This window comes from Ornithorhynchus anatinus, chromosome 9 (assembly GCF_004115215.2).
Source record: "Ornithorhynchus anatinus isolate Pmale09 chromosome 9, mOrnAna1.pri.v4, whole genome shotgun sequence".
Classification (NCBI taxonomy): Eukaryota; Metazoa; Chordata; class Mammalia; order Monotremata; family Ornithorhynchidae; genus Ornithorhynchus; species Ornithorhynchus anatinus.
Window position 1 is genome coordinate 51,771,040 of NC_041736.1, and position 21,522 is coordinate 51,792,561.

At 49.7% G+C, this 21,522-nt stretch overlaps 1 protein-coding gene across 1 annotated transcript; it reads right to left on the reverse strand.

Moving 5' to 3' along the window:
* Window positions 1-172: 172 nt before the first annotated feature.
* On the reverse strand, window positions 173-19,776 carry CEP68 (centrosomal protein 68). Its single transcript, XM_016228322.3, has 7 exons — window positions 19,624-19,776; window positions 14,777-15,160; window positions 12,363-13,775; window positions 10,159-10,281; window positions 8,612-8,708; window positions 6,570-6,695; window positions 173-4,053 (listed from the first exon to the last, which is right to left on the reverse strand). The coding sequence occupies exons 2-7, from the start codon at window positions 15,113-15,115 to the stop codon at window positions 3,935-3,937; spliced, it is 2,217 nt and encodes a 738-aa protein (XP_016083808.2). The 5' UTR covers window positions 15,116-15,160; window positions 19,624-19,776; the 3' UTR covers window positions 173-3,934.
* Window positions 19,777-21,522: the final 1,746 nt, after the last annotated feature.

The window sequence follows — 21,522 nt, forward strand, 5'->3', positions numbered from 1 at the left end:
CGAAAGCGCTTTCCCAACATGTTCATTCTAAGGTGAAGTGTTTTGGGTGACTGAGGTGCTCCAACACTAAGGAAATGTTTCAAACAGTTTTGTCATGCAGGGGTAGGGTGGGGTGCAGACATATCAAGGCATTTCATGGCAGAATTTCAAGAAAAAACAAAAAATGGAGAAGTAAAATTTACAACTTTTACTTTCACTGAACAGGCAATCGTAATACATGGTACAAAAATAAGTGGTGAGATTATTGTAACATGAAATGAAAAAGAATAAATATTCAACTGAATTTTCCATCTGAGAATTTCACAATAAAATCATAGTTTACTTTGTATTATAGATGTGCTTGTTGGCTCTCTTCACATTATGTAAGGCAACTGATCTCTGCTGTAAAATCAAACACAGTACGTGTTGATAAAATTTGCACCAGCCAGCCATCTTATTTGCCTTAATATACCACAGAAAATATCTTTAGAAACCACCTCTTAGAGTTGAATGAAACTAAAATGCCAAGGACCTGAAAAATGCGATAAAATCCAGTTTTATATACAGCAGGAGTTGCCTATGCTATTAAGTTTATACTGGTGCATTTGTAAAAACATTACTTCATAAGCACTTAATCATATTTTACTTGTCTCATGAGATCTTAACTGAATAGAGCATTCCTGAAAAATCCTGGTTTCGCCTGACCCTTGCCAGCTTGGACATGTTTTTGGTTACACCTTACTGTCTTAGTACTCAGGAATATCAGCCAAGTGCTAACTAGTGTTAGGGCAGACTCATTTTACCATTACTAATTCTCTTTTTTCTTTTCCTCCATTGACCTGAAGATGAATTTATCTCTTTGTCCCTTCTGGCTTACAAAGGCAATATGAAGAAAAGATATTCTACTTTTTACTCCATTTCATGGTACTAAGGATTCTACTCTAGATTCCACACTACCAGAAGTGGCATTAAATCTATATTTAAGTGGGGGGGGGAACACTACCTCAAGTTGAAGGGGTCCAACCTCAAATCATTAACTTCGTGCTTCTCTCTCTCTAGTAATCATCAGGCTATGTTAAAGCATCTCTACAAAGTGCCAACAAAGCAGGAAACATTGACAAATGCCTTGGGAAATGTTTCATTAAGGCATCAAGGATAGTAGTGGGTTGTCAAACTCATGTGCTAATTGTGTTTCCACCCCGTAACTGTCCTGTCCCTGAGGAGTAATGGTGGCTGACAGGTATGACAGGGGTCCTGGAGAAAGACCACCCTGAGAATCCCCAGCTCTGCCTGCCTCTCCCCTACCACCCTGCGGACCTGGGTTCCCCACAGCCAAGAACCACACCAAGTCCTCTACAGCTTCCATTCGAGGCACTGGTGCTAGGTTGGGTTTCAGTCACTCCCAGTAACTCACCTCACAGCATTCAGCTGTGGGTGGGCAGTATCTCCCAGCTGCTTAAATTTGTTTGACATTTTACCCACTGGCCCCTATAAACAGTCTTCAATGGCTCTTCCACTTTCAAGTCCTCTCGATTATTAAATCTAAACTGCCAGCATAGGAACATCTATTGGTTTTCTGGTTTGATCTGTAGGAGACTTCAGCCTAGATCTTCTGGGCCCCTGATCTCTAACAGCACAGTAAAATTTCTTTGGAGGTAGTACGGGATGGAGATGTGGTACAGGGCTGATTTTCAAACCTGCAGTGGAGAGTACTCTGAGGCTTTGTCCATCAGTGGTATTTAGTGAGCACTTAGTGTGTGGAATACCAGCCTGCGCTACCAGCAGAACTGGAATATGCATTCCCTGCGTTAAGGGATTTCATTTCTTTTCAGGTTTAGTCTCACTTTTGAAACAACTCCTGAACTTTTGGGGAAGAGCCCTATTCTGATCTCATTTGTTGTTCTGGTGCTGTGGCTGCCCCATAAAGAAAGGCCAACAAAATTGGGTCCAATACTGGCTTTCTAACCATCTCGTTAGTGCAGAGTGAAATTATCTCTTGCCTTACACTTCTCCCCAACCTGTTCTGCCAGCCAGGCCTGAGCTTTATTGCCAGTCCCAAGTTAGAGCGGCCCAGAAGAGCTGAATGAACCCAGAGGCTAACACAGACAGTAGACAGATCCATGCCTTGACTACGGGGCCATTTAGGACAAGATGAGTGCCCCCTCAACAAACATTACCTCAGCTCAATGGGCTGTAACTGTAGCCTTGCTCTAACTGAGGAGGCCCCTGTCTGCATGCACGCTCTCCTTGCAAGTGCTTAAGTATGAGCCTCTGCCCTAGGCTTGTTTAGCAACTAAATGTTGCCCTGATCCTAAAAGCATTATAAGCTTCAATCATTTGCTCTTCCATAACAGTAATACACACAGATTAGAGTTGTATGGCTAACAGCCAAGTTGCATACAAGTACTTTTTTTCCTATAGTGCATTATTTTGGAGAAATAGGACCATCATAGCACCAACTACCACCAACCTACACAGCATGTCAGTAAACAAACTTTCCCTCAAAGGGAAAGTAGCTAGTCTGCTTTGTGGCTGGGAAAAGTGAAAGGCACTGTTCAAGATGGAGCTTTGGTTCAGGGTGCACTCTTGTAAATCAAATGATTGTAAAAATTTCCTGCAGAAAATATATGGCTGGTTCTAAGTCTGACTGAAAAGACTGGAGCTAAAGGTTAAAAATGATAAAAATGTCTCTCTGCCAGAAAAACCTCTAATTATATTTTTATCTTCAGTGACAAGGGCCTTTTTCTTTTAAACTCTCATTCAAGTTAAGGTCCTGACACCAAATTATGATTCAAGTGCTCCCTCCCAGGTATGTGTGTAGGTGTGTGCTCTTGGGCTAAAACAGACTTCCAGTTTTTAGGAAATTAGGTCTCCCCTACCTACATGATCCCATCCTGCCTTTGGGGGGGGCCCTTCAGTTACTTGTGTAAGTGCTCTCAATTCACAAAGAATAATCCCCATTTTATCACCCTTTTCATATTACAAACTTAGTAAACTGCAAAACAAACCATCTTCTTTTTCTAGTGCCATGGCTAATATGACAGCCTACTGTTTACCGCCTCAGCTTTCAGGAATGTAGCTATCTGACCCTTAGGGGTGTGCCGTCTATCTCCTCCTCTTTCTCCTCTCTCTACTCCTCCACACCACGTAGCGGTTGGGATCTTGTTCCTGCACAGGAGAAAAGCAGTGGCGGGCTAACGGTATGGAGACTGTCGGGGTGAAGGTCTCCCTGCAGTGGCAGCTCGGGTTTGGTGCTCAAGGGTCTTCAGCTCTCAGACCCTTCCCTCCCCCCTCAGAAACCTGCTCCTCTCTGCTTTCCCTTCTGCTTAAAAAGACTACTCTTCCAAGAGGGGGAATGAGGGATGGGGCCAAAGGAGACCCAGAGCTGCCATGCTTCCCAGGCCCATTACAGGGGGCCTGGGAAGCCCACACTTCCGGATGGCTGACAAACTTAAAACACAATATTAGTGCTTTTAAAAAAGGAACCAGCAAGTGAAAAAAAATCCAAAGTCTGGCTAACAACCTCTTTCAAGTTGCTTTGCCTACCCATCCCCAAATCATCTGTTTGGTTCAGCACTTAACTCACTAGACAAAGGGGGAGCCTCACCATAGCTTGCAGAGTCCACAGGCTGACCCTGAGAAATGGACTGCGCACAGGGAAGCTGCCTTTCCTAGTTGTGGAAAAGGAAAAAATTATGCTTTGTCCCCTTCCCATCCCCTCATTGGTGAACTAGCTCTCTCTACTGAGTAAAGTGCACATCGTACAGTATCTCAAAGCAAAGGGCCAGCATAGCATCGCCATTTCTACCCACGTCTCTTTCTCCACCTCCCTGCTCCACGTTGTCGCCGGCTGTGTTTGAAATAAAAACAGACATAAGGTGAATCAAGCAGCCAGCCCTCAAATACACACAAGAGAATTTCAGGTAAAAGCTGTAAGACCGTGCTGAGTTTCTTCCTACTCATCGCCAGCTTGGTCTGTCGACGTAAAAGGGTTCCTGTTAGGACTTCCAACTAGAACCGGCTCTTCTCCGGTCCAGATTCCGGTGGCTGTTCCGTTTGAGCTGGCAGGGTTCCCTGAAACAGAGAGCCATTAGTTTCAGGCTGGCTGCTGCCCCGGTGAAAGTGATACATCTGAAGAACGGTTTACATAAAGCTGGTCTGGGACAGTTGAAAGAGTCTGCTCTCCATGTCTGCACTGCATAAATGCAGAGTGGGAGGGAAAAGGAAGGGAAATGATTGTGATATTTGTCAAGTACTTGATATGGGGTAGAAACAATATAATCAGGCCCCACAAGGGGCTCACCATCTAAGTAGGAGGGTGTAGGATTTAATCCCCATTTTGCAGATCAGTTAGCCTTTTAGTGGGTGGGAATTCAAAAACGGAGTGGCTGCGGCAGACACATATTATTATTAATTATGATACTTATTTAGCACTTACTTGGTGCCAAGCACTGTATTAAGTGCTGGGGGGTAGATACAAAATAATCAGGCCCTATCCTACACAGAGCTCACCGTCTTACGCAGGAGAGAGTAGAATTTATTCCCCATTTGGCAGATGAAGAAACTGAGGCACAGAGAAGCCAAGTGATTTGCCCAAGGTCACAGCAGACAAGGGGCAGAGCCTGGGTTAGAACCCAGGTCTTTTGACTCCTAGACCTGAGGTCTTTCCACTAGGTCACGCTGCTTCCCTTCAGAGAAAAATCCCTGAGTGAGGCATGTTGTGATCATCAAAACATGAGAGGAGCCCACTGGGATCCAATGGGAAGGAGGAGCTGGAGTCAGAAGGAACTGAGTTCTAAGCCAAGCTATACCACTTGTCTACTGTGTAACCTTGGGCAAGTCACTTAACCTTCTGGGACCTCAGTTCCCTCATTCATTAAATGGGGAGATTGTGAGCCCCATTTGGGACATTTACTGTGTCCAATCTGATTAGCTTGTTCCTACCCTGGCATTTAGTACAGTGTCTGCACATAGTAAGCACTTAGCAAACAGCATTTAAAACAAAACAAAAACCATTGGGCTCTCTCTTTGTCCTAGATGGCCTATCCACAGGACAGTGAGTTTTACCCAGAGGGCACAACCACCCATGCTGGCATCTTCAAGCCCCAAACATACCCCACGTATTTCATATAAGTAGGGAGTTTTCCCCTGGAAATAATCATTTACTTCAACATAGCTTTGTGGAAAGAGCACAGGCCTGCGAGGCAGAGGACCTGGATACTAGTCCCTGCTCTGCCACTTGCCTCCTGTACTTCTCCCTTCTCACAAGAATGAGTCTGGTCTTCACAAAACAGTACCCCCTCCAAAATAAACCTTCCTTTTTTTCCTCCTGTTTATCCATTCTATTTGTGGAATGGAGGGGAGTTGGTCAGAGGGAAGGGAGGCGGAGCAGTTTTTAGTCTCTGGCTCACAAAGCCCACGTGCCCCTGCCTGTGTCCTCTCCCTCCAGCTGGCTCCAGTCCCCTTGGACTGAGGCTGCAGCTGCAGCGTTTAAGGAGAGGAAAAGTAATTGTGTGTCTCTGTTTACAGTGAAAAGGGTGTTGAATAGGCTAATGGATAGACACCAGCTCTAAGGAAAGACTCTGCAAATCCCCTTGTGGGCAGAGAACTTGTCTACCAACTCTGCTGTATCGTACTCTTTCAAGCGCCTAATATAGTGTTCTGCACAGTAAGCGCTCAATTATTACAACTGTTCGACTGACTCAGTGAAGCAGCGTGGTGTAGTGGAAAGAGCATGGACCTGGAAGTCAGAGGACCTGGGTTCTAATCCCAGCTCCACAACTTGCCTGCTGAGGGTAGTTGGGCAAGTCATAACTTCTCTGAGCCTTAGTTTCCTCTACTGTAAAAGGAGGATTCAATACCTGTTCTCTCTCCTATTTAGACTGTAAGCCCCATGTGGGACAGAGACTACGTCCAGCCTGATTAACTTGTATCTGCCCTAGTGCTTAGAACAGTGCTCGATGCATAGTAAATACCTCAGAATTATTTATCCAGTTAATTACTGTTTCATCCACTATGTCCTTTAACATTTGACCAAATTATCTTTCTACAAGGAAAACACCCATTGTTGTTGTTGGCTCACAGAATGCAAGTTTGAGGTTCCCTTCTGCCCTACGCTATCTGCTTTCCACCTCTCCCTCACCATTACCTTGACCCTGGAAGTTGTGGGTGCCGGGCAGCTCCAAAGAGAGGGTGTTTGGGGTGGGAGCTGCGAGCCTGCAGTAGAGTACATGAGAAGCAGCATGACCTACTGGATAAAGGATGGGCTGGAAGTCAGAAGGGCCTGGAAGTCCAAAGGACCTGGGTTCTAATCCTGGCTATGCCACTTTTCTGCTCTGTGACCTTGGGCAAGTCCCTTAACTTTTCTGTGCCTCAATTATCTCATCTGTAAAAATGGAGATTGAGACTAAGTCTCATGTGGGACATGAACTTGTCTCCAATCTGATTATCCTGTATCTACCCCATTGCTTAGTACATTGCCTGGCACTTAGTAAGCACTTATTGAATACTTGTAAAGAAAAAAAAAACAGAGACCCAGAAGAGTCCGCCCCTCTCCTGGTTCCCATCAGAGTCCCCTGGGACAAGCTCACCTTTGGCTACAGGGTCGGGGTCGTCCATGGTGTCCATAGCTGCCAGCACGGAGTCGTACAACTGCTCAGCGTGCTCCTCCAGCCTGCCTGTCTGCCTGGAGATCAATCCAAGAGCACTCTTCAGCACTAAGGGGAAGGGAGGACAGGAATTGCCACCGGGCAATAACCAGAGATGTCCAAAAGATTGTGTGCTCTTATACAGAAAGACACTTTTCTCCTTGGAAGAGTTTGTGCCGGAGTGGGGTGTGGTGCTGTTTTCCTTTGGGGTTTTTTGAGGATGTCAGCTGCCTGGAGGTTTTCCAAACCTTGGATTCACTTAGTCCAGCAGCCTGTGGCTTCAGATGAAAGCTATCAGGCTAGTACACTGAACAGACTGCACTTTCTGTACCATCTACTGACATGGGGGAGCCTATCTCTGCTCAGAGGCTAGCATACACACACACGAAAACCACACACAAACACATGCCTGCTTAAAATTCAAAACACAGCATGTTCCTAAAAAGCAGGGGGCAATGAGACAAGGCAGGGGGTGGAGAGAGAGGGGGAGGGGTGGAGGTGCGAGATAGCAGCAGCAGTGGGGGGGGGGGGGGGCGGCAGAGGGGAGAGGAAGCTGATCATGGAGAGGACAGTAGAGCTAGCTGCTGGTACTTTTCAAGCATAATTATATATCAGGCACTGGTCTAAGCTCTGGGGTAGATACAAGTTAATCAGGTTGGACACAGTCCAGCATAGATGGGCATAAGAGAATTGAACAGCGGGTGGCAGTGATAGCCTAGGACCCAGTAGGTCCCACCTGCCCGAAGAGGGCAATAGGAAAACCAGACCCACTGGCAACTGCTCTTTGCTAAGCTAGAAACTAAACATGGAATCCCACTGTCTAAAACATATCAGCTCTAACCTAAGGTGTGCTCTCTCTCTCTCCTCACCTCTCCCACCCTCTGTGTTTTTATTCTTTTGGGGAAGGCAGGCTGAGCTCCTTTGTGAAAATAAACAGTAAAATACACCAAAACTCTATTCAGGACCCAGGTAAAGGAGCCCAAGAGCAAAGATCCCTGCCTCAGGAGAGTGGAGAGGAACAGCTGCTGTTTAATCAAGCTGCTTTGGCCAAACGTCCCCCATCCCCACCACCCCTCAGGCCGGGGATATGCACCAGCAGCACCCAAATAATCCCACTTCCTCCAGCTGGAACCAACTCTTCACCAGCACCATGTGGAAGATAAACTGCCTGGCTCATTTCCCTTAATTTCCCTGCCCACCCTCTGCTGGAAGTGCTTGTGAGCCGCTAAAGCCAAAAGAAAGGCACCTGCGGGGGGTGGCGGGGGAAAGCGGAGGAAGAGAATGAACAGAAGCTAAAGGTCTTGGCAAACTAGAAAATCCACTCCTGAATGGAAGCAGGACCCTCTTCTACCCTCACACTGGTAGATAAGCATCACTATAAGTGGTGTCCTCAAAGAAGACCATGAACAATACACTGCCTTTAGGAATACAAAGGAATCCTTGCTACTTCTGAGTGGAGTAGGAAGCGACAGGGAGGGGCTCAATAAATGTCAACAGTTCATAGCAGAAGAGCAAACACCTAAACTAGGCAAAGACAGTAAAGGGAGGAGGTTTCTCACAGGTCAGAGACTCCAGTGCCAGCCTCTCCAAAAAAGCTACTGGGTTGTCTCATCCACCTGCTGCCCACCTCACCTGCCATCAACCCTGCAGCCTTCGCTCATAGGTATAGAGCTTTATTTCTTACTTGAGTTTCCTTTTCTCCCTCCTAAATCAGACCAGAGGCCAAGCTCATCTGTCATTTGGTGAAGGCAGCTACCCCATTTGTGGTGGACTAGTCCACCCAGCAGCTTCTGCCTGTCCCCTTGCCCACAGGTTTCCTATCATTGGACAATGGATAAAGCTGGATTCTGCCGCTCGGTTCCCTGCAGCCGCTAGCCACAGCCATGTTCCAAGCGCTTAGTTCAGTGCTTTGCTCACAGTAAACACTCAATAAATATGACTGAATGAATGTTCCGGCCCAACCCAAAGTGTGTTCTTTTCTTTACCGGGAGTATTTTCCACCATGCACGCGAGAAGGCTCTCTCCCTTCTGCAAGACATCCTCCGTCAGAGATTGGTGCTCGGCTATATCTCTCCTGAATTGCTGAAAGGATATCAAAGGGAGGAAAAGAGTAAATATTTGGCTGTGAATAACGACTCTTCACTGAGTTTTTCAGGAACCTTTCTGGAGGCAGCTAGGCCTAGTGTGGAATGAGCTAGATCCAGGTTCCAGCCCCAGCTTTCTGTGTGACCTTTGGCAAATCACTTAATTTCTTTGGGGCTCAGCAGCCTCAACTGTACATTGAGGGGAGAGAGACTGTGAGCCCTACTTTGATAACCCTGTAGCTCAGAGCACTTAATAAATGCCAGAATAATTTTTGGAAAGAAAAACTCGGATGGTGAAGAAGGGGCCTGGCAATCGGATGATGACTGAGCAGAAAATGCTATCTGTAGGGGGAAATGGAGCTTGTCGTCTCCTCTCAGAAGCAACTGGCTCTCAGGACAAATTGGCCCTTGGTCTGGCCAGACCCAAGAAACCTCTTCAGTTACACCACTTGGAGCTGGGCAACCGGGGCTCTGTCCATCCTCTTAACTTGCATTAACTCCAGTGCTTACTGCAGCTCTTTGCACATAGTAAGTACTTAAAATATACCCTTGATGTTGTTATTACTGGAAGCTTTGCCTATTTATTCCCTCATTTTGTCCTCACCCTCAGAACCAGATGAGAGCTTCTGGCCCACCTGGCTGATTTAATACTATTACTACTAACATTTGTCAAGTATTTACTATGGGCCAGGCATTGGGCTAAGCGATGGGGTAGATACAAGATAATGAGGTTGGACACAGTCCCTGTCCCACACAGGGCTCACAGTCTTAATCCCCATTTTACAGATGAGATAACTGAGGTGCACAGAAGTTAAGTAACCTGCCCAAGGCAACCAGAAATTCATCTGCCACCTGGCCTCCTTTGCAGTCTGAAGTTGGGAGCGTGTGGAAGGGGAGGTGGGGACGGAGGAAGGGGAGGTGAGGAGAAGTGAGGGGAGAGACTGAGGAGACTCTCTGTTCCCTTCCCCAGGCTGACCCTGGGGACTTGGTTTTTACACTTCCTTCTAGATAGTGTCCTGAATGGTGGCCATACACAACATTCCTGCCACAACCAGCATGTCCCTGCTGCACTGGAAGTGCCAGGGTGGCTGGCTTCTGGCTGGGGCTTGAACGATAGGACAGTAGAACCTTCACCCAGGGCGGAGAAATGGCTGGGGCCTGAGCCAGTTGCTCATGGCTCTCGTCCAGGCAAAGCCAAGCCGCCATGTCTCACCTGTGGAGTCAGAAGGCAGTTTGGTGACCAGCAAAACCAAGAATCTCACAAGGAAACCCATCATAAACTGCCTCAAAGAAAAGTAAAATTGAGAACTGGATCATTACCACCAAAAGAGGTTTATAGAGCTTTACCATTGGGGAAAAAAATCACTTAAATGTCACTAAAGATGAAATAACCCCGGTCATCACCACCTTCCCAGAAAAAAACAAAAATGCTCAAGCCAGAACCTCACCCGATACTGCTGCAGCGAAGATCTAAGGCTTGAAATATTAGATTTGGGTGCAATCAAGTTGTCACTCATCTCTGCTACTCTGTACAGCCAGTGAATGAGTCCTTCCAGTTGACTGCAGAATGTCTACTTAAAGAAAACACCACCATGTATCAAACGTCCACATTTCTGGCATATTAATTTACAGTCAAATGTTTGTTTGAAAAAAGTGATTACTCTAATGAAAGGCAGGTTTTGTGAGGGCTAATGATCAGCTAGGGTGAAACGAGAAACAAAGTCAGGAAAAAGCAGAAAGGGGTTAATAAAGAAACCCTGCACAAGACCAGGAGGCTGTTTACAAACACACCAAAAGCCCAGATAAAATGTGTGCCACTCTGTGAAAAATTTGCACAGATCACACAGACAGGCAGCGTGACCTACTGGAAAGAACATGAGCCAGGGAGACAGAGAACCTGGGTTCCAATCCCAGCTCTGCACTGGCCTGCTGTGTGACTTTGGGCAAGTTGCTTCACTTCTCCATGCCTCTGTTTCCTCCTCCGTAAAACGGGGACTCAGTAACTGTTCTCCCTCCTACTTAGGCTGGGAGCCCAGTGTGGAACAGGGACTGGATCCGACCTGATTAACTTGAATTGACACCAGCGTGATTAGAACAGTGCTTGACACACAGTAAGCACTTTACAAATACCATTTATTATCATTATTATTCCTACCCTGAATGGCCAACTAGCACTGTAAGAAATATCAGAGGGGGAGAGTCTGTCTTTATGTGGAAGCTCACTCGAGTAAAGTGCACAAGAAAGCCCTTAAAGAGTAGAACTAATGAACCAATGTTTTTTCTGTGGTCACATGTCTCTCAAGATCCCTCCCTCAGGGATCAATTCTCCCCACCAAAACTCTCTTATCTTGTTGTATGGCAATATCATATCTCAGTTCAACCCAGATTTTGACCTCAAATGGCACCTGATGCCTGGGGAATTAGGGAAGTGGAGCAGCCAATGTCAAAGCAGGATGAGGACAGGGACAGGTTGAGGCTGCCACCTGAGAATGCCCTCTCTGTCTGGAAGAAGAGTGGTCCACTTCTGTCAACTTGTCTTTCCTAGTCAATCATATTTATTGAGCACTTACTTGTGTGCAAAGCACTGTACTAAGCGCTTGAGAGAGTACAATAGTTGGTAGACATGCTCCCTGCCCACAACGAGCTTACAGTCTATAGGCAGAGTGCAGTGCCTTCCTGCACGTCTTTACCTCCCCATCTCCCAAATGCCCACTGTAACACCCACTGTACGGCTCAGTAAATGCTGCCAGTGACTATGTTGATGATCTGGAACATTTTAACTTTGGGACAGCTATTTCTGGTTGAAACAAACTGCTCTAAATAATGCCTAATTCAAACATATCTAGAACAAGTTCCCCTTCCCTCATTCCCTCCCCACCCATACAATAAACGACTGCTTACCCTGGCCCCCCTACCCCCCAGGAGGGCGACACACATCCCAGACAGGAGCACTTCCTTGTCCTTTACAGTGGATATCAGCAGTTTGCCACCATCTCTCCAAATCAACTAAGGACTGATGAAGCCGAAACTCAGATCTGGACGGCCAGATCTGCTTCTCGTGCTTCTGTTCAATCACTCAATGGTATCTTGTCTTATGCTGTCAAGTCCTTTCCAACCCATAGCGACTCCATGTACACATCTCTCCGAGAACACCCTGCAATCGTTCTGGTAGTGATCTTTAGAGTTTTCTTGGTAAAAACTCCAGGGAGTAAACTTGAGTCTCTGCTCTCGACTCTCTCCCGTGCCGCTGCTGCCCAGCACAGGTGAGTTTTGACTTGTAGCAGATTGCCTTTCACTAGCTAGGCACTGCCCAAGCTAGAAATGGAATGGGTACGCCTTGCTTGACTCTTCCCTCTCCCCACAACTGAGACCGGCAGAGTACTAGAAATTCTCCAGGGGCGATCCTGAGAAGGGTACAATAGTATCTACCGAATACTAATTCTGTGCAGAGCACTGTATTTGAGAGAGTACAAAAGAGTAGACATGAACCCTACCCTCAAGTGGGGGACAGCACCCTAAGGAACTACAGGTAGGGAAAGACACTGAGTATAAGGAGAGGTCCATAAATGCATCGTGACCAGGGAAGCTTCAGGAAACATCATCACTACTATCTTGTCTTGAGCCTCAGAAAAGTGAGATTTTGCCTTCTTACCTTTATACGCCGCACCAGGGGCCCTTTGACTCGGTTCCTGTCTTGCTGTAGATGCTGCTCCTCCTTCTCTGTGAACAAGCAGGGAACCCCTTCGAGCACATTCCTGAGAGGAGAGAGGGGCGGGGAAGAGCGGAGGGAGGAGGAAGAGGAGAAGGCGAGCCTCTCCCACTGGTTTGCCGGATCCTGCTGGCCCTGCACGACCATGTCCTCCCTGAAGAGCTGGAGGTAGTCAGGGTGGGGCCCCGACACCCGGAGAGCCCCGCACGGTCTTCCCCCGCAGCCTTCACCAGAGACCGCCCAGTCCGGCCCGGCACCGCCGATGCTGCTCTGCCTAGCCGGCTCTAGGCCGGCCCCGGGGGCAGCGGCCAGATAGCGCTCCAGACTGGACACCTGGGTCAAGCGTGTAGGCAGGGAAAGATACTCTTCCTCACTGTCACTCCCCTCTTCCGTGGCCCACACTGACGCCCCAGCCGGGACCCGGGGTCGCCGGCGGGGCTCCTCGGGGCCGGCCCCCTCCTCCCTGCCGGCCCCGTCCCCTCGCAGCCGCCCAGTTGCTGGGGAGCTGAGCTCGAGGCGCCGGGCAGCAGGGGGCGGGTGCCAGAGGCTCTGGAGGGGGCACTTATGGGAGGGCCGAGATACCCCCTGGCAGCCAGAGGCGGTCAATCCCACGGCGCCTGGCCTTCCGGAAGCCAACGGGGAGAGTCCCGGGGCGGGGACAGGGTGGTGGTGGGCAGAGGTGCCCGGGGATCGCAGGGAGCTCTCCGCTGACAGGGAGAAGCTATCCAGGTCCACACCCGAGTCATGAAGGATATGGTCAGGTGGCACAGACCCCTCGAGGGGCTTTGGCCCCCGGGGTCCGGGCTTCAGCGGATAGGTGAAGTCCAGCAGCTCCTCGTATTCCTGGTTCGGGTTCCAGAGCGGGGAGCTGCGGTCCGGGGACGGAGGCAGGGAGTCAGGCAGGACACAGGCCCAGTAATCTGCCTGGATCGAGGAGTACCTCGCGGGGGCTGGTGGTGTGGTCATCGCCACCCCGGCAAGGTCCCGGGCAGAAGTCCGGGAGGTAGGGGTCCGCAGAGCGGGGCCAGCCACAGAGGGCAGGCGCTCCCAGGAGCTCGGGCTCCCGCTGGGGGGCAAACCTTTGTGTCCTCGTACAGCTGAGTTTCCGCGCAGCGATGGGGAGGAAGCGGACATGCATGGACCGGGAACTGGCTTGTCAGGGATGGATGCCACTGCATCCAGCAGAGGCCTCCGCACGGACCAGAGACAGGAAACAGGCATGGGAGGCTTCTGGCTGGAGGTCAGGTCCCGTGGGACCTCGGATCGGCAACTCTTGGCCAGGCTCAGCGTCCTTTCCGAGCGTCTGACCCCATTCCAAAATCGTTCCGTGGTGTCTGGAATCTGGGCCACCTCCACCTGTGGGGCCATTTTGGTGAGAGAAAAAAAAAATGTCATCCCAGAACACAGAAACAACTTGATTTACGGAGAAGCAGCATGATCTAGTGGAAAGACCATGGGCCTGGGAGTGAGAGGGCCTGGGTACTAATCCCTGCTCCACTAATTTGCCTGGTGGGTGACCTTGGGCAAGTAACAACTTCTCTGTACCTCCAATTCCTCAACTATGAAGTGGGAATTCAATACCTGTTCTGCCTCCTACTTAGATTGTGAACCATGTGAGACAGGGACTGTGTCCGACCTGATTAACTTGTATCTGCCCCAGCACTGAAGAGTTTGAGGAGTGAGGAAATATGAACGAATGGTTTTATAGACAAATGATCAGGGCAGCAGAGTAAAGCATGGGCTGAAGTACAGAGACAGGAGGCAAGGAGTTCAGCAACAAGGCTGATGGAATAATCAAGGTGAGATAGGAAAAGTGCTTGGATTAACATGGTTGCAGTTTGGAAACAGAGAAAAGGGTGGATTTTAGTGATGTTGTATGCTACACACCAGGGTAGATACAATACAATACCATCAGATCAGATTGTTCCTGTGCCCCCCAAGGGCTAATAGTCTAGCCCAAGGTCATACATCAGGCAAGTGGTGAATTGGGGATTTTACTCGCGTCCTCTGATGGCTCTCCTCCAGATCCTCCCATGGATAGGGTCACTGGGAGATGGGCTGTGTTTAACCTAATTATCCTGTATCTGCCCCAGTACTTAATACTGTGTTAGGCACAGAGTAAGCGCTTAACAAACACAGGGAAAAAAACCCCAAGAAAAAGAAGAATCTGAGTTGCCATCAAATTCCCCCATTCCAGGAGTAGCTTGAGGTATAAGGCCGTGGGGGTTTGGGAAAAACCGACTGTGAAGGTGATGATTTTCCCAGTGTCCTCACCCACTCAGGGGTGAGGCACAATAAGGGAACATAGTCTGAGCCTTCTGGTGACTGTATCGACAGGTCGGAATCAGGGGGATTACCTGGGCTCGGGCAGCGCGGACAGGGGTGGCCCCATCAGCTGTGGACTCCGTCTCCTCAGATGCAGCTTTGGCTCTGCCGCCCTCGGCCCTCCCCGATCTTTCCTCCTGGGCCCCGTCTGCAGCAGCGAGAGCAGGTTTACCCGTCCCGGCACAGGGCCCATCTGCAGCTTCCGGAAGAGACACCTTTCCTCCCTCGTCTTCCAAGAGCCACTGCTCACTTCCGACCGGCTCCGGGACATCGTCCTCCCCTTCGCCGTCATTCCACGGCCTGAAGGACTTGGGTTTCACGTGTCGAGGCGTCTCCGCCCAGGCCTCCTCCTCCTCCTGCCCCAGGCCCATCGGGGACACCTCTGGCCTGGTCACAGGTAGGCAGCCTTCAGCTTCCTGTGGGAAACAGGAAACAGGAAGGGGAGGTTAGGGGAGACCGTTTTTTATCTACCGACTCCCAAGTGTATAGTACAGTGTTCTACATACAGCAAGCACTCACTAAATACCATGAGTTGATTAGATGATTGTTCCCTTAGTCCACTTGGAATTGTAATCCCATTTTTCTCAAAGCAATTCAGCTCTTGGAAACGGGCCCAAAAGAAACCCAGACTCCTCGGGGTTGAGACAGAAATGGCACCTTCCTCTAGAACTTGTGCTCTAACAGGATGGGGAGTGTGTCCCCCATTTCCAGCCTTCTGACTTCTCTAGACTGTAAGTTCGTTATGGGCAAGGAATGTGACTGCTAATTCTGCTGTACTGTATTCTCCCAAGCACTTAGTATAGTGCTGTGCACATAAATGCTCAGTAAATACCATTGATTGATTGATTCTCTATGGAGTGACACAGGGTCAAGTAGAGGCAGCACCTTGTGGGGCAGAAGGAGGACAATAATGGCAAACTGCCTGCGTGCCAGATGATTCTGGCTTCCAAAATCCAGGTTCTGTTACCCCCAAACCCCAGGCTCTACTAGTGAAGCAGCTAGGGGTCTTATTGGCCTGCAAGACCTTCTCTGGCCAGCACGGGGCTCGTATGAGGTAACTCCAGAACACGCAGGTAGCTGCAGCTCCTTCCCTTTCTCAGAGCGTTTTTCAGCTCTGAGAGGCCAATGACCTGGGGCACGTCCTGGCACCGGGAAAGACGCTTCCCTCAATGACCAACTGGGGGTCAGAGAACCTGGATTGTCATCCTGGCTCCACCATGTGCTTGCTGTATGATCCTGGGCAAGTCACTTCACTTCTCTGCGCCTGTTTCTTCATCTGGAAAATGGGGATTCAGAACCTTTTCTCCTTCCTACCTAGACTGAGTCCCATCTGGGACAGGGACTACGTCCAACCTTATTACCTTGTAGTTACGCCAGGACTTAGCACAGCCCTTGGTTCATAGTACGTGCTTAGCTAATACAATTATTAATATGATTAACTGGGTCTCACCACCAAGGCTGGTGAGAACCTACCCTCCCTGTGCTGCTAAGGCAGGTGCCAGTCCAAGAACCCTAGTACCCAGTGCCTCCCACATACCCAAACAGGGAGGGGCACAAGCCCAGGTTAGGTGCCAGGCAGGATCCCAGACCCCTCCCGCACCCACGCACCAATCTGCAGGCCCAGCTTGAGATCCGGCCTGAGCCGGCTGGTCAGCATTGGTGAACTGACCAGCTGCTATCAATACGGGGGCCTCTGTATGACAGCTTCTGCTGACAGTGACGAAGCCAAAACCACCATCAGTCCACCAAGGAGAGAGGGAGAATTCACGTGTGCCCATGCACACACAACAACCCCTCCCCACTTCCCCACCCCCAATCACTCACACAGTCCTCCCTCCTTCCCGCCCTCTCCCTGGTACTATTTTGGTATATCCTAGACTAGTGAACCTGACTTCTTAAACCATTACAAATCAAACCTGAAACTGATTCTTTAAGATAAAGTTGCAATAGTAATAGACACTGCCCACTCAGTCAGATGGTAAAAACCCACAAATCCATCCATATGCTTTACATTGCCCAGTAAATTATCTGGAATGCTTGGGGCTGAAGCCAGCCTGGAGGCCCAGTTATTCTGGTTGAGTTTACGTAGTGGTACTAAATTTAACCTCACTGCCTCCCTTCCAGGCTTGAGGGAGAGGGGAAGAGGACTGTGCCTCAAGGTCAATGTCCTGAGCATGTGACCTCCAAACACCCCCAGGCTCCATGCTGACCCCCCGTCAAAGCAGCAGATGCTCCAACAGCACATCCATCGCTCCATTATTCAGGCTCTGCCGTGTGGGTATGTGGAGTCTGGAAATGGAGAGAGGCAGTGGGACCTAGAGGAAAGAGCACAGGGCTGGAGGTCAGGAGACCTGGGTTCTCATCCCGGTGGTGCCACTTGCCTGTTAAGTGACCTTGGGCAAGTCATTTCTCTGTGCCTCCATTGGCTTATCTCTAAAATGGGGATTCAATACCTGTTCTTCCTCCCCTTTAGACTGTGAGCTCCATGTGGGACAGGGGCTGTGTCCAATCTGACTGCACTGTATCTACCCCGGCGTTCAGCACAGTGTTCAACTCAAGGAGCTTCCAGGCTAAGGAGGAGCTTCTAAGTCTAGTCTTTTCATGTCTGTTTCCCCTGTTGGAGGATAAGTTTTTTGCAGACAGGGAATATATCACTTGCTTATTTTGCCCACTCCTAGCACTTAGGACAGTGATCTGCACCTCGTGTGCATCCAATAAATACTACTATTGCTACTTTATTGCCCCTATCACCAGCATGCTGCCAGGGTGTTCTAAATGTCCAGAAAACACTGGAAGAAGGTCCTGGGGAGAAGGGGGAAAGGGAGATGAACTCTGAACTCTCACTCTTTTGTGATTCCCCATGTACAGGACTCGGGTAGAATTTCTAGCCCGGGCTGGGACCTAGTGGGTCCCTGGATGGTCCAAGATAGCTCTACTTTTCAGGCTCACTGTTTATTGGTGCTGGCGATTAATCCTCTATCCTAGTGAAAAGAGCACAGGCCTAGAAGTCACAGTACCTGAGTTCTAATCCTCACTCTATAAGTTGCCTGCTATATGCCTTTGGGCAAGTCACCTAACTTCATTGTGTATCAATCAGTGGTATTTATTGAGCACTCACTATGTGCTGATCATTGTACTAGGCGCTTGGGAGAGAATACAGCAAAGTTGATAAACACATTCCCTGCCCACAAGGAGCTCAATGTCTGGAAGGAGCCTCAATTTCCTCATCTAGAAAATGGAAATGCAATACGTGTTCTCCCTCCTACTTAGACTGTGAGTCCTCTATGGGACAGGGACTACGTCCACTCTGCATACACTGTATCTACTCCTGTGATTAGCAAAGTGTTTGACAAATAGCAAGTACTTAATACTGCAATTTCTATTACTAAACCTTTGCCCAAGCAGTCTCCCAGCCCTCTCTCAAATCATAGTTCAAGGAGCTTTTCCTGTTCACTTTCAATGACTCTCCAATCCATAATAATAATAACTTTGGTATTTGTTAAGCACTTACAATGTGCTAGGCACTGTACTAAGCATTGGGAGGCAATACAAGCAAATCAGGTTGGACATAGTCCCTGTCCCACATCGGGCTCACAGTCTCGATCCCCATTTTACAGATGAAGTAACTGAGGCACAGTGAAATAACATGCCCGGGTCACAGAGCAGACCAGTGGCGGAGCTAGGATTAGAACCCAGGACCTTCTGACTCCCAGGCCCCTGCTCTATCCATTAGGCCATTCTGCTTCCCCATGACCCACTCATCCCTCTCAGCTCCTAACTCCCCATGCTGGGTTGTACTGTTTCCTCTATTAGGTTGAAAGCAATATGAGGGAGGCATGACCCACCTCCATTTCTATTTCTCACACATACTCAACAGCTCTCCTTAAGCCGTTAAACTGTCTTTTCTTCCAACTGCATGGGAGCCACCCTCTCACCAAAAAACCCTAAGATTCTTAACTCTACAAAACAAGACACCCACCCTCCCCCTGTATAACTGCTTCCTTTTTTCCTGTTAGTCTGACAATGCTTTTGTTTCACATCAAACTTCCTTCCCTCTCCCCACCACATTCTGGGTTTGTTGCCCAGGATTAACTACAAAGAATATCCTTCCTCTGTAAACTCTCCTTTTCCTCCATTGCCTTCTGGTTCTTGTTGACACTAAAATACTCAGAAATATGCTGTCACCTTGGAGCTGATGACCTATTCATCTTGGACACTTTATCGCAATCAATCGCATTTATTGAGTGTTTACCGTGTCCGGAGCACAGTACTATGTACTTGCGAGAGTACAACAGAACCGTTGGTAAACCTGTTCCCTGCCCACAAGAAATTTACAGTCTTGAGGCTCTTTCATCAGGATAGTTATTTTTGAAAAAGCTTAGAAAAGTTGGAAAGGGTAAACATCACATACAAGAATTTTACACAGAAGTGAAGACTTTTTTTCTTCCAGCCCTCACTAGCTAATTCCTTTTGTACACTTACAGCACTTGATATTCCCCCCACCCTCAGCCCCACATCTGTACCATCTCCTCCTCTAGATTAGAAACTCCCTGTGGGTCAGGAACGTGTACCAACTCTACTGTGTCTGCTGTGTGACTTTGGGCAAGTCACTTAACTTCTCTGGGCCTCAGTTACCTCATCTGTAAAATGGGGATTAAGACTGTGAGTCCCATGAGGGACAACCTGATAACCCTGTATCTATTCCAGGGTTTAGAACAGTGCTGGGCACATAGTAGGCGCTTAACAAATACTACCATTATTATATTACTTTCCCAAACACTCAGTATAGTGTGCTGCCCCAAGTACACCCTCAATAAATACCACTGCCTGACGGAAACAGGTAAAAAGTCTGACTGAACACTCTCCCCCGCCCACTTACTCCTTTAATTTCAGCAAAAGCTTCTTCAGTGTGACAAGTGGTGAGATAGTGACTCTTCCTTCCGACTGGGATTCTGTTAGATGGCGGAGCACGAGTAAAGTCCCTCTCACACAATTCCTGGGAACACCCGAACTCCACCGGGCAAGAAAGGTAAACAAAGCACCAGACGAGTCAAAGGGACGAGCTCACCTCCTCCAAGAGGCCTTCCCAAACTGAGCTTCCCCTTTTCCCTCTGCTCCCCCTCCGCCCTCTACTCCCTCCCCCTTACCCCCCTCACCTCCCCTCAGCTAAGCCCCCTTTCCCTCTGTTCCTCCCCCCAGCATTGTGCTCATTTGTATATATATTTTATTACCCTATTTATTTTGTTGATGAGGTGTACATCTCCTTCATTCTATTTATTGTAATTATGTTGTCTTGTTTTTGTCCGCCTGTCTCCCCCGATTAGACTGTAAGCCCGTCATTGGGCAGGGATTGTCTCTACGTGTTGCCGAATTGCACATTCCAAGCGCTTAGTACAGTGCTCTGCGCATAGTAAGCGCTCAATAAATCCTACTGAATGAATAATTTCCGTGCTGCCAAGCCGAGGGAAATTGAGAAGCTGCTCAGAAAGGCCGGCCTGTCTCTCTTTGCATCCGCATTGACAAGCACACACATTAAGCCACACGATGCATCTGTTAGCCACCCGCTTGGCCCAGCCACAGTCCTCTCGGAGCAGAATGGGGTGGGCACACCGGCCTTCTGCAAAATGGTGGCAAAGACACCCCTCCGGACCCAGAGGGAGGGGGCTGCTGCCCTCCAAGCCAAACCGGGGTGGGCCCAACGCGCTCCCTCTGCCCCTCCGACCCACCACAGGCTTCGTCCTTTTCCGGGGAGGGGAAGGAAGAAAACCCCGCGACTCCTGTCTTTGCAAATGCCGGAGCTCTTCCCTTCCAAACGCGCAACGCTACGCGGTGGGTGGGCACCCGGGAAGGGCGAGGGGGGCACGCGGCGCTTTTCAGGGAGTCTAGCTGTCCGCTGGGCAAGTCACTTTACTTCTCCGGACCTCGGTGCCCTCATCTGTAAGATGGGCACGGAGACTGTGCGGCCCGGGTGGGACGGGGACGGTCCCCAACCCGATTTGCTTGAGTCGACCCCAGCGCGCAGGACAGTGCTTGGCACATGGTAAACGCATAACAGCATCGTTAGTATTATTATTAGATGTCCAACCCAGCCCGAGGGACTGGGGCAACGACGGTGCGGGCACGTTGCATGCAATCCCCGGGCCCTCGCCCAACAACAGAGCCAGCGGCTACTACCTGCTAAGCCCTGGAAGTGGCCACCACCGTCCGTGCGGTGGCCAGCGTGCAGCCGGCGGTCCCCGATGCCCCATGCGCCAGGCGGGAGGGCCCGTGTCGGTGCCCGCAGCTGTGCCACCTCGCCCCGGCAGCCCTGGCCCCGACCCGCAGCGCCCAGGACCAGGCCGAGCCCGAGGCCGCCGCCGCCGCCGCCCCCGCCCCGCCCCGCCCCCGCGCCTCCCTCACCCAGCCAATCCCGGCGCCCGCTTCCCGGGTTGAAGTTGCCTCTGCCAATCGGCGTCCCGATGGGCCCCGAATGGCTACAGGGCTCCGCCAATCGGCTTTCTCGCCCCCTTCGGCCGGCTGCGTTTTCTGCTCCCTCGGGCCGAGCGGGACTGGCTTTTGTTAGCTTGTGTCGGGGTTTGTTTCCTTGGAGAGGCGAGGGCTGCCGGCTGACGAGCCGCTTCCCTCCGCCTCCCTTTCCCAAGCGCTTAGTACATAGTAAGCATTCAATAAATCCTATTGAAGGAACCCCTCTCCATCGTCCTGGCCACTTTACCCCCTTCTCCTTCCTATTGTCTCGACGTCTCCACCCCCCCCCCCAAAATAGGCCTCAGTCCTGTGC